The following is a 13,680-nucleotide window of genomic DNA, read 5'->3' on the forward strand; positions in this document are numbered from 1 at the left end:
ACCTTCCTACCAAAAACAAACTACCTAGAAGAACTCAAACTCTACTTCAAGCAAACCAAAAACTATGATTCATCTGCTTTTTAAATGCAACAACAAACAAGGTCTTCTTTTTTGCTAAAGGATGCTTACAAATATTTCCATTTGAGCTACTGTTAGCACTTAAAAAAACACTCGAACATGACTAAACCCACCAAAAAAACCGCTACTCTCCTTCAAAACAAACCAAAAACTACAATCCCAATGCTTTCCTGAATTCACAATAACAAACACAAACTATTTCTTCTACTCATGAGTGTTGGACTAGGGGGAGAACGAACATAAAGAACCAGCACAATGAAAACTATCACCTTCAGTATACACTCATACTTTGCTTAGACTGACAAATTCCCCATCAAAAACCACCCTTGGCCTCATTAAAGCCACTTCCGAGTCTAGTGAAGGTCGAACACGCACACTGGCAACCTTCAAAACAGTGATGTCAAGCTCGTTTGTCTAGACAGAGTGACGGATACGACGTATTTAGGTCACAAGGTGAGGGCACAAACTCACATACGCGCAGGCAGAGAGAGAGAGAGAGAGAGAGAGAGAGAGAGAGAGGGAGAGATGTCTATGTTTGCAGATGAGCTTGGCCCTAGTTCAAGCGTATTCGTCAGAGGAGGAAGTGCAGGAGAAATTCTCCGACAGTGAGTCTGAAGAGCAAGAAAATGAAGAACATGGTGAAGGACGATCACCAAGTGTAGTTCAAGGGGAGACATCGGACGACTACTCACATTTTGATGGCCCCCATCTGCCCTCATCTCTGCCATCAGCAGCTGCCGTCTTCTCAGAGGTACTCCTTCAATTATCGCTTTCTCTTAGGCAATCAGAGGGAGGCATCTTTCAATTGCCAAAAGTAGAGAATACGCAGAAACTCATTTATCTAAGGTAGGCTTGGCATGAGGTTGTTCAGGCACTATATGCAACCATGTGGAAAGTGAATTGTGAATAGGGCGACCGATTATGTCTCTGACATTTTCCATATATATATGTGCAAATGCTATGAAAATGTTTGTTGCAACAAAGATGTCTACTCTTTCAAATCTTGATGTTTGATTGAATATGTGAAGGAGAATGTCTACAGCATTTTATCTCTATTATGCTGGTGATTGTAGTGCACCAGAGACATTTGTATAGAGATCAACGTGGCCTTGGATGTGAGGACTAGTAGATCCAGTGCGGATCAGTGATATATTTGAAAGCCAGTGCTGATGAGGATTTGATTGTGATTGATGCTCGTTGTTCAAAATCCAACGTGGATTAGGATATGTGCTAGTGAAATTGACCACCCACTCCAGTTTTTTGGAATGTATGGATCATTGCATGCTAGCCCCAATGTTGTCAGGCTTTGTGTGTGTAGTGTCTTGTGTGGATGGTCGTTGGTCGAATGGAGTCAGTGGCATTGACCCACTGTTATTTAATGGGGATGTGTCACATAATGATGATGGGGCATCGAACCACTGTACTTACTACTCATATTGGAGCAGACGTGGAAGACTGGGAGCCGATCAGAGTAGGGTTTGTGGTACGATTCCTGGTGTTTGCATGGCTCAATGATGTGGCATTCATAAAGATCTGTAGTGTGATGATGTCGCAGCAGCGTATGAGTAGGTGCTGATGTGGCATATTTTTCTCTGTTGTCTACTTTTGGGTGCTGGTTTGTAATAGCAGATAATCTTTTACTGGTTTTTGAGAAATGTTGTAAAGAGCAGATGACTCTCAAGTACTTTTGGGGCTAGTGCCTATATATTAGAGGTCAATGTGCCAATTGCACTGAGATTATGTGAGTGGGCTTACTCAAACAATTGTAATCATGAGTCAATTAATATAAAAAGAAATACCGCAAAGCGTGCCTGTTGAGAAACAATGTCTATGAGGTGGGAATTCCGCCTTGTTGTGTCTTGACTAAAGTGTTCTCTTTCAGCTCAGTTTGCTGTTTCTTTATCAATTGTGTTGTCGCATTGTTTTACCAGTTTCAGGTTGAGAGTAGGGTAGGGTCCCTATAGAGGGACCCAGCATAGGAAGCGTTTTGGGTCGCAGATTGCCCCCCCCCCCCCCCCCCCCCCCCCCCCCCCCCCCCCCCCCCCCCCCCTCCCTCCCTCTCTCTCTCCAGATCGCTCTCTCTTTGTGATCACCCCTGGCTGCATTTGTGTGCAGGTGCGAGAACAATAGGAGGCATGAGGCATTCAAGCCCCCCTCTTACGATTAAGCATTACACGATCAGACCATTCAGCCCTAGGAGGAGATATACTGCACATCCATTGTTTATGGCAGATTTGGAGTGAGATATAGATCAAGTTGTTGGAGTTGACATTGCAGCTGCCCACACTCGGAGAGTCATATTGTATGGTTGCAGCTCGGTTCAGTGGGATCATCGATAAGACCTTGTTCGAGGTGTTGTTTCTTGCTACAAAGAGGAGAGTACGGCTGGTTGCAGCTGTTTTTCTCCTGTTTGGGGCATTGTTCCAGGTTAATTTGGAGTACCATCTTCATATCTCATGGTTCTAGCACATGCCCAAGACCTCTCGGAACCAATCATTGAGGATGATGTAGGTGATGGCAGGGAAAGTAATATTGTTTCAGGAGGTTGGTTGAAGCTGTACTCAAGTGTTGTAAATAAGCCAACCAAGATCCCTCATGGTGGAGCCATATGTAAAATATGTGTCAAGTGCGCACTACACTTGCGCTATGTGGACAAGCTTCTGCTACAGTCTAGCGTCAGTCTTAGCTTAGGACCTAGCCTAGCACTTTGTGAGCTCATTTATTAATAAGTGACATTGACATGACATTTATTAAAAGTAGGTAGGACAAATGACTAAAAGACCTATAAATGAAGCCCCTTGGGCGCGAGTAGAAGGCAGAGGAGCAGTGATAGAGCCTCTTGAGAAGCACCAGCAGGACCAACGTTTTGGCACCAGCAAGGCTAGCGTTTTCAGCATTCAGCTCGATCCTCCGATTGCAGTCCTCGTCGCAGTACCCTCAGCGTTTTTAGTTTTCAGCCCATCGCCGTCCTCGACGATAGCAGAGCTGTTGACATCCTTGTTGTCGTCGCAGTTCGAAGTATCTCCAACAATACCCATTAGTACCTCAGCCGCACCGCAAGACAATTACCCCTCGTCATCGTCATCGTCATCGTCGTCGTCGTCGACGCAGTACCCCGGAATTGTCGACGAACCTACCTATCCGATGGGTGGTAGCTTGATGATTTAGTTGCATTTTTGTACCAGATCGTTGATTGAGGATGACAAAGGGGGATTTCTTCTCTTCTTGAATAAGAGGATGTCCCATGAATTTTCGTTTTCCATCTAAGGATGGAAGTTTTGGCTTCAGTTGACTCTTGTTCTTCCATTATGCAGTAGTTCAGGTGCATGTGCGAGTGCATGTGTTGTAGTTGGCTGACAAGCAGAGGGGGATACTTTTCTCTTCGGAGCCACTTCTTGTTCGATCATCCGACTTCCTTGGATGAGGTTTAGAGGTGGAGCATACTATGCCAGACCTTAGCTAACAATGACAAGAGTTCAAGGAGGTTTTGTTGGAGTGTGGACCCCTTGCTTTCTCCACTCCATGTCCTCTCCTTTCCCCGGTGGTAGTGTGGGGCCCTATAGATTTGGTCACTTCTTTGCCCTTTTGTGAGCTTGTCAATACGAGTTGTGGGACAACTTACGATTTCTTATGAGCTTGTTAGCACCAGTTTCGGGATGGTTTACAACCTTCTATGGGCAGTTTTCTTGATGATCGACAACAAATTTGTCGAGATCCTTTGGATGACAGGTTGGCATGTAGTGTCGACAGTTGGTGGGGACATCTAGTTCCTACTCTTGCAGTCAGCAACATTCGGATGCTTCTTGGATACAGCCTTTTGGAGAGGTCCAACCTTGGGGGCAACCCTTCTTTAGGTGTGCAGATTTGGCCACCACTGGCTAGTAGAGCAGGGTACTCCCTTGCAGTGCTTTTGCCCAGCTTTCTGGAATGATACAAATCAGCCCCAACGTTCCTCAAGGGCTTGCTCCCCGAGCCGGTTCCTTTACTCTCCGTTTGAGTATTGGAGTCATGTTGCGTAGTAGTGGATATGTTCTCTTCGGTAGAAGTACAAAGGACAGTTTTGATGAAGATTTTAAGGAAGCAAGTTACAACAAAGGGAGTATATGTTATCTTCCGAGTGTGCATGCAATTTGGCATATTGTATTGGATTATACCTACAAGTTTGATCTTGGCAGATGCAGTGATGTGGCACCCATTTGGTTTGATCCCAGGGAGTTTGCTTAGTTGCTAGGTCTTGTTGGACCTCAAGAGCTTCTTTGGCAAACATGATTGTCAGGTGATGACCTTTCAGGTCTTCCTATGCTTAGCAGTTTGAGTTTATCGATGGTGTGATTCTCTTTGAGTCTCGAGTTCCATGAAATTTAGGCTTTGCTATTCATTTACAGAGGAAACAATTTTACTCCAGGTTGTCTCAGATTTCTTTCTGGTGGTACTCATTCTCTTTTCCCAGGATTAAGCGGGAGGGGTCTTCCTATCTTTGGGGGCGTTCTCAGCTGTAGCTCTGATGCTTTTAGTGTCAGTGTTTACTCTGTTCCGATGTGGGTTGAGTCAGTTGTTTCCTCAGAGTGTACTCTGGAGGATACTTCTCTTTCAAAGGGGGACTTCCAGGTTATTATCTTCAGGTGACTTCCAGTGCTCCATACAGCGGAGTACCATGCACGGTGTCTTCGAGTCCTTGGTTTCGTTGCCCATTTCTTGAGGCTTTGGATGGTGTGCTTTAGCCCACATTGCAGTTAGTATCTTGGCGGATGTTTTCCTTAGCCATTTTGGTGATTGCCTCGTCCCTCGGATTTGTCTCTTCCCCGTGCATCCGAGCAGTAGTTCCTACGCCTCGTCTTCCATATTGATCCCTGGAGACTGTACCATTCAGGACATGCCTACTTAACTTATCCTTAGATTGACATGTTCTCTCTCGTACAGGTTGGTAATGGTCCTTCTCGGACTAGGAATCAGTTATAGTTAGTCATGGCATTCTTCAAAGAGGAGATAGTTTTCTTGGTTCTCTTATATTTGGTTCCAGGTTCCACAGGTATATCATGATTATTTGCCTTTCGGATTCACTTATCCTTGGTGATCCAGTTACACAAGCAGAGATTGTTGGAGAGTTATGACAGTTATCCATGGTTTAGGGATTCTCCCTTCAGAGGGGGATGTGGAGCCAGCTTGGGAGTCAGTTTGCGCAGACTACTTCCATACCGTTCTTATGGTTCCATGTACATCCGACAGGGTTGATGGTCTATTTGGTGGCTTTTGATAGCACCTTGTTCTTCTCTTGCAGAGCTTGGGAGCAGGATCTTCTCTTGATCTTGCTGTGATTAACCGCAGTCTCAGTATTGATGCGTGTTCCTTTCTGCTGGATGTTTATTCCCGATTCACTCTGAGTTTGGGGTGATGTAACAAACTTGGACACCCCAAGTCAAGATTCTACCGTGACATAGCAGAGATACACTTCAAAAATACTTCACACTTCAAATCACAGTTCAAAAGAGAGTTGACACAGTCCGGCGTAGTTCGGTGCCAAGAGGTATTGGCCCCAAAGACTGGCACCCCTTTCGGTATTTCTTTTTATATTAATCTTTGAGCAAAGTACAACCGACCCGCGGGTGCTCGCTCTCGGACTCTGCGTCTAGATGCTCTGAGAAGTGAGCCCGCTTGGGTCACTTATAAACATTACAAGAGGTATTGGCCCCAAAGACTGGCACCCCTTTCGGTACTTCTTTTTATATTAATCTGAGTAAAGTACAACCGACCCGCTGGTGCTCGCTCTCAGACTCTGCATCCAGATGCTTTGAGAAGTGAGCCCGCTTGGGTCACTTATAAACATTACAAGTGATGCTAAAAGCAGAGCCCCAAAAGCTTTCAAACTCAAAAGCAAAAGTTCCAAAAGCAATTGCTTAAGAATCTCATCCAAAAGCTGCTAAAAACAGCCAGCGTAATTTGCGCAATTCCGTACAATGTACGGATTGCCACGTCATCACTGTAATTTGCAGAGAACCTGTACGCACAGTCCATCGCAATTTACGGCGGAATTTCCAGATTGCCACATCATCATCAGCCACGTCATCAGCCTTTCGACACATTTCATCAAGAGCCCCTCGTCTTGCGGCCAGAAGGGTGCCACATCACCAGTTTGTGACATACCCTCCCTCTTGAAAGAATTGTAATCGCCCTCAATTATGCCTACAATACAGAGGCCATAAACTGTCTTAGTAAGCATTGGTTGTTAGTACCGACGCACTAGGCACAACACATCTAGCACATGTACCAATCGACAGTCACATCACCGGACATCACTTGACATCACATGACAAATCACATTCAAATTCATTTCAAATCTCAGACCATGATTAATCGGCAAAGTATTTAGTAATTGCATCTAGATCCAGTCGGGACCTCACAGATGCTCGATTAACTAATCCATATTGCAATCATGTCTATAGAGATTTATGAGACCGAAATGTTGTAGTCATTTTGTCTTTCAGTTCCTGCACTCAAACAAGTCAAGTACAAATCAATCAGTTATCATTTTCATTTTCGGGAATTCCAATTTATAAAGTCATACAACAGAATACTGTCAGCTCAGCAGTATCCCTGAAACTCAAAGGGACATCAGTGACTCTATGGGCAATCTGTTGACAAAGGAGCGGAGTGACTCCCCTCTTGTGCAAACCGGCTGCACTAGATTCGCCCATGCTGAAATCGGGGTTCTATCGGAGTAGGCTATTTTAAACTGAATGCTTTAAGATAAAGTTCCACAATGTGAGGAGTATCTGCTAGGTCCTCCTCCTCCATCCACTTTGCATCCAATGCAGGATAGTTTTTGAATTTAACCAAGAACCGCCTGATCACTTTACCTTTAATCTTCCTATCTTTATGTGCCAGTATCTGCTCTGGAACGAGTATCTCCTCCCTTTCCTCCACTCCGGGTTGCTCATCTGGCTCCCCATCATTGGGCACATCGCCTTTAAGAAGACTCACATGAAAAGCATTGTGAATTCTCCAAGTATTGGGCAACTTCAGTCTAAAGGAGACATCATGCTAAGCTTTTTCCGCTAAGCTTTTGGAAAAAGCTGCTCCTTTCCCTTTTTCTTTCTTAGGTGTGCCTTCTCAAAACGTAAGAGCACCCAATCGTCTTCCTTTAATTTCAAATCGCGACGGTGTCGATTTGCTGCCTTCTTGTGTCTTTCCTGAGGTCCTGGACCTTGGCAAAAGCAATGTCCAAGTCCCTCGTGTATTGGTCGGCTTCAAAAATCTTGTCTTTCATGCTTAAGAAGGGTGGAACCTTCGGAGTACCTTCAACAATCTCAAATGGCGCCTTCCGCGTCGAAGAGTGTATCGTGTTATTGTAGGCAAATTCCACCAAAGGCAAATTTTTTTCCCATTGAGTCTTCTGATCCGAAATGTAAGACTTCAATAAAATTAATAAATCCAGTACGACTATGTTTGCAATCTCAGATTGCCCATCTGTTTGCGGGTGGAAAGATGACGAGAACTGCAACCGTGTGCCAATGTTCTCCCAAATAGCCTTCCAAAACAAACTCGTGAATCGGGGATCTTTGTCAAAGACAATTGTCTCAGGCATGCCATGTAATCTGAATATCTGGGCAATGAACAGTCACGCTAAGTGATCCGGCTTGACTGTTTTCTTCACTGGGATGAAATGAGCTTGCTTGCTAAATCTGTCTATAACAGGCAAGATACCATCATGCCCACTCTGTGTCTTCGGGAGATCAAAAATGAAATCCATAGCAACACTTTCCCAGGGGCGGGTGGGAATGGGTAAAGATCGTAACAATCCCTGCGCTTTATGCTTGTCAAACTTGACCTACTGGCATACCAAGCAACTGCGTACAAAATCGTCCACGTCCTTCTTGAGTCTCGGCCAAAAGAAGTATCTCTCCACACCTTTCAAGGTGGTATCAATGCCGCGGTGACCTTTCATCAAGTAGCCATCCCGAATGGAACATCCCGCTACCACCTCCCCATTCTGTATTCGACCGAATACATCTGAAAAATCTGGATCTGTGGCGTATTGATCGACCATATCCTCGAAGCTTCTATGATGTATCGCGGAAATAGCCAAGACCAACGGCTTCCGGGACAAAGCATCTGCCACCAAGTTCTTCTGTCCCTGCACATGGACAATCTGGAAGTGATATGTTCGCCCACCGCATCTGCTTTTCTAATAGCTGCTTCTGTGACAAGAAGTACCGTAAAGTCTGGTGATCTGTGAAGACCGTAAAATCGGCTCCGAGTAGGTAATGTCACACCGAGTAAGAACATGGATAACCGCCAAAAGCTCTTCTCATATATCTGTGCTGTCAATTCCGGCCTGGAAACCAATCGGCTCTCATAGGCAATGACATGGCCTTCTTGCATTAAGACTGCACCCAAACTACGACCACAAGCATCACAATATACTTCGAATGAATTTTGCAAATCCGGCAAAGTCAAAATTGGTCCTGTAGTCGATCTCTCTTTCAATGTCTAAAAGGCAGTCACCTCTGTGAGTCCTCACGAGAAAGGGACTCCTTTCTGTGTCAAAATATGCAAAGGGGAAGCAACCTCTGCAAACTTTCTAATGAACCACATGTAGTAAGAACATAAGTCCAAGAAGCTTCTAACTTCATGGACATTCTTCAAATCGGGCCAATCATGAATAGTCTCAATCTTGGCCCGCTCCATCTACACTCCTGTTGCTGAGACGATGTGTCCCAAAAAGTGTATCTCTGGTAAGAAAAATTCACTCTTCTTTGCATTGATCACCAACTTGTGATTCCGCAATGCCTGAAAGACCTTTAGCAAATGTTCTCTATGTTCTGCCTGATCCTTGGAGAAGACAATATCAAAGAAAGTACCAACAAAAGATCTGTATTCTCTAAAAATCCTGTCCATCATTCGGTTAAAGGTCACTGCAACATTGCTAAGGCCAAAAGGCATCACCAAAAATTCAAATAATCGAAGGTCGTCCGAAAAGCTGTCTTGTAGACATCTCCCGACGCAATTCGGACTGACGATATCCGCTCTTCAAATCGATCCTGCTGAAACAAGAGGATCCCTGTAGTTGGTCAAGAATATCATCGATCCTCGGAATCGGAAATCTGTTCTTGATGGTGATTTTATTGAGAGCTCTATAATCAATGCACATTCTCCAAGATCCGTCTTCCTTCAAAACCAACAACACCGGAGAGAAGTAAGGTGAAGTACTTGGCTGGATAAGACCCTTTTGCAAGAGGTCTTTTACTTGGTTCATAATCTCTTCATTCTGGGCTCGGCTCACACGATAAGGTGGCCGGTTCGGTGGTGTGCTTCCAAGTGTCAGATCAATAGTATGATCCTCAAGACGAGATGGTGGCAACTCGCTTGGAAGGCCCTCAGAAAAGCAATCGGCATGAGTGTGGAGAAAAATCTTGGCGTTATTTTTCGAGGTCAAAGCATATTCGACCTTCAATCATCATTCAATTCTCTCCAGAAAATCGAGCAAAGAAACTGAATTTCATCAAGTACAATCTCTTTGCCCCTCATTTTACAAAGTCGCTTTCTCAGCCCGATAGTCAACCACGACATTGTTCTTGTGGTACCAAGGGATTTCGAGGAGGACGTCATAACCTCCCAAGGGAATTACGTAGAAGTCCTTGTGGCCGAAACACCCTTGACACTGTAAACGAAGTTTGCCAATGATCGGTGTAATGGAAACATCCCGTCCAGGTGCCGCTAGAACTGCCTCCGCCTATGGCCTCAGCCTGTCGGGCGTAATTCCAAGTCGAGCCGCCAATTCAAGAAGTTCGCCTTGGCTCCTCCATCAAAGAAAATTGAGGGCTTCCTGATCTTTCACTTTGCCCCATGTGCGGCAAAGTTTTGTACTTTCGTTAATCAAATTCGGCTTAGTCCCCATGCAATGTGGTACCAATTCTGTTTTCATCTGCCTTTTTTGCCACTCTCCTCTACTGCTCTAGAACTCTCTGGCCTGTCTTCAGTTTGTTCTTGCTGTGCCTTTTGGGGCACTTTGTGGAGATGTGTCCAAATTCTCCGCAACCAAAACACTTCCCCTCTTTGAGATAGATAGCCCTTTCTCTAAGAGTCAGTCGGGGACGTGTGTCTTTCTTTTCTTTGTCCTGGGAACTCTTTCTCTTTCTACTTTCATTGTGAGATGTCTATTAGGTTCTCTGCGTCAAGATCTCATCAGTGGGGTAAGTCAAATTTCCCGAATGTATCTCAAAACCCCTTTTTGCATGACCCATCAATTCTTGAATAGAATTCGACTTTTGTTTCAGGCAATAGTCTCGGATCTCTATAGAGAGTCCGCAACAAAACCGCTCAATCTCTTCCTTAAAAGAGACCTTCATAAATGAAAAGGTTCGTAGAAAAAAGCTCCAAAATCTCTTGCAATAAGCGTCCAAAGAATCTCCCTTGGTCATCCGAAGATGATTCCAAGCGGTTCGTATATCTCGTTCGTACTCCCGAATCAGCCAAGATGAAAATAAAGAGCCTTTTGAATTTCAACTATCTAATTAGAGCTTCCTTCCTCAGAAGAAGAGTGGACCACCATGTTCGATCATCTCGGAACCCAAAAAAGGATTCAAATTTAATCGACTGTCCACCTTCTTCAAATTCTTTTGTTTTCTTGCTCTTGTTTTCGAGGAAGTCATATTGGTTGGCTTTGTAGAAGTGCTTCTTTTCAAGAGTGCTTGTCCATGTCTTCCGCTTTTCTGCACTTGTCTGTCTTTTCGGCTTTCCTCCCTACCTGAGAGGAGAAGCGATGGCCACACGCCATCTCGAGTAAATCTTATCAATCGGGTAATTCTTCAGGTATTTCGCCAATCTCGGGTCCTTGGAGTACTTAATCAATCTGTTCACACATATGCCAATCTACAGTTGACGTTTGTACTCCTTTCTGGTAAACTTGTTTGAATTTTTTTTTGCCCAAATCTTCATTCTTTTCTTCAATTCCCGCGCCGGATTTCCAACTTTTCTTTGCCTCCCCATTGAGAGGTGTCATCTTTGTGAGATTCTTCACGAGAACCATGTGTACTGTGGGATTCTTTATGGATTTATGCCCTGTAAGATAGAGCGATGAAGACTGGAGCGCGCCCGATGCGCGATGTATGAAGGGTGGGAGTCGCTAAATCCTCTGCAGACGAAAATCTTTCTGTGCTCTGATACCACTGTAACAAACTTGGACACTGTCACAACTCTGTGACGTGGCTGCCCAACACATACCCTCTTGCAAAGGACCCTCCCCGGGCTGGCTTGCTGACACGTGGCAAGACTGTACGAACTGCCGGAATTTGCGGCGCATTTCACGGGCTGACACAAAGACGTCTGCGTTTTGCGGGAGCAGGAAAAGCAAGGGGCAGATTTTGGGGATTGCTTTTGCTTTACTGCACGCAAATTGGAGAGAGAGAGAGTGTAAGGTGCAGCGGAATGAATGTTGTATTTTCTCAAGATTAGTGATCTATATTTGCTCAAGGTTCCTTTTAGTTCTTAGGGAAGGAGGGAGCCTTCCGTCTTATGGAGAGTGCTATGATCACGAACAAAGTGAGTGGATTGTGCGTGCAAGTGAATGAGAGTGAGAGAAGGAGAGAGAAGAGATACGACACCCGAGAGGTTGTAAAACCCTCCTCCGAAGGCCCCACTCTCGTCGGCAAGAGTGGTCTACTTTTGATTGCACAAAGTGGTACAATGCGTATGCAATGGACTGATGCAACTTGGACTATGCTGATGACGACGACAGTGGCGACGACGACGACTTGATGGCTGAAATCTGAGATCTTCTAATCGCTGAAATTCGGGACTGTTCGGTGGCTGAAAATGACTGTTTTGGTTGCGTTTTTATGGCTGAAAATGAAGGTCCTTCTGCAACCAATGGGGGTTGACTCTGCTACTGTACCATAGGCTGAAAACGTTGCCTTTCTGACGTGGCTAGGGCTAAAAAGCACTAACGTTGGGTTGACTTTGTCCCTTGCCAAAAATGCTGGCTTGTTGATGACCAAAAACGCTAATAGGCTGAAGTGGGAAAACGCTAGCAAATGGGACTTGATGGCGATGCTGGGGATCTGCAATGGCTAGGATGCTGAGGGTGATGGCGATCAAGGCAAGGACTGAAGCGCCAAGTGCTGGAAAGTGCCCGCGAAGATGAGGATCCAAAAACGCTGGGGGTGTTCTGCTGAGAAGTTGCCTGTTGAGTGGGAAGCTCCTGCTGCCTCTTCTGCGAGAAAATGCTAACTTGGGTTTGCTTATATATTAACTTAGCAAAATTGCCCTACCTACTTTTGTTGGAAAGTCACTTAAAAATAATAAGTGAAAATAACCAAAAATAGGAAAATAGGCTAAATGCATTGGAAAATTCCCCTGGCTGAATCTGATGGATTCTGAAGGGAATATTGATGATCATGTTGTGTGTAACCGGAGGATATGCATCTATGCTAAGTGACTGGGCATGCACGGTCTACGAATAGACTCACAAAAGTACAAGATCACTGCTAATCTATACTTGACTGGACTGGCTGAACCCTGCTGTGGTGTAGCTTGTCCACGGACACATAGGGTTGGGATGTGTCCCGTGACATCCCCTCCTTTTCAAAGTGAGGTACTGGTACCAAACTGTATGGCGTCGATGGAGATCGCCAATAGCATCCGGAATCCTAGAAGGGACTCTTCGCCGGCCCACTCTGTGGTGTGGGTCGAGCGGTACTTGAACTTCATAAAGGTCTGCAATTCCTGGTCGCTTTTGGCCGCGTTGAAAACGACACAAAGTCTTATGTGGCTCCTTCCTTGCTTCAACTTCGTCAAGAGATCTGCTTCTTTCGTCTTCATGAATCTCCATGGCTGAAAATTCCTGAAACCATCTCCAACACAAAACCATGAACATACCCATTTTATGTAAAGTGAAGGAAAAAAAACTTGTCTTATCTAAAGACTGTGTATGCAATGTAGATGAACATAGAGACGGAGTGACAAGCCGTTCATCAAACACATGCAAACAATGCGATCGAATCTTTCTCTTATGATCTAGAGCAACCAACTGTGGCAATTCACAATGGAAATACCCATGCTTGGTGCTCATACCTTCATGTGCTCTTTCGGAAACTGTGTCATGCCAAGGAAGAGACATGGAATGTGACTTCCTTACATACATACCTTTCAGCTTTTCATGAACAATCCGCACACATTCGTGCTCATCCATGAGAGAAACGTGCTCAACATACAATATGTCATGCCTAGTAAAAGAGATCACATAACGATGTTGACTAAAATACAGGAAACCTTCACGAATGAAACACTCGAACAATGCGTGCGTATCAATCATGCGAACACATAATACTCCCTGTGAGGGTTCTTTGGACCAAGGCTCGAGAGCTAAGATCGCTTCTTCAGGATCTATCGAATCTTCTTGTGGGGGATCTGTGGACCTAGACTCGAAAGCCAAGATCGATTCTTGGTGATTGATCGAATCTACGACGAGGTTAGCTTCGCTAGAAAAAGCATCAACTAACACATCATCCTTGTGAACAATCACATCATCATCATGCAAATCATTATCATTCAATTCCTCATCATGCTTCATACAATCATGCAAATCCTGTGTATCATGCTGTGGAG

General features: G+C 44.8%; 1 protein-coding gene across 1 annotated transcript in view; it reads left to right on the forward strand.

Annotated features, from left to right (window-relative positions):
- Window positions 1–392: 392 nt before the first annotated feature.
- LOC147432790 (plant/protein) overlaps window positions 393–13,680 on the forward strand; it is a 56,037-nt gene continuing 42,749 nt past the window's right edge. The window contains exons 1-2 of the mRNA XM_086492605.1: window positions 393–531; window positions 620–829. Coding sequence (XP_086348731.1) covers window positions 620–829 — 210 coding nt within the window. The 5' untranslated portion in view covers window positions 393–531. The remainder of the gene's footprint in view (window positions 532–619; window positions 830–13,680) is intronic.

This window comes from Adiantum capillus-veneris, chromosome 20 (genome assembly GCF_014529385.1).
Source record: "Adiantum capillus-veneris isolate H3 chromosome 20, ASM1452938v2, whole genome shotgun sequence".
Classification (NCBI taxonomy): domain Eukaryota; kingdom Viridiplantae; phylum Streptophyta; class Polypodiopsida; order Polypodiales; family Pteridaceae; genus Adiantum; species Adiantum capillus-veneris.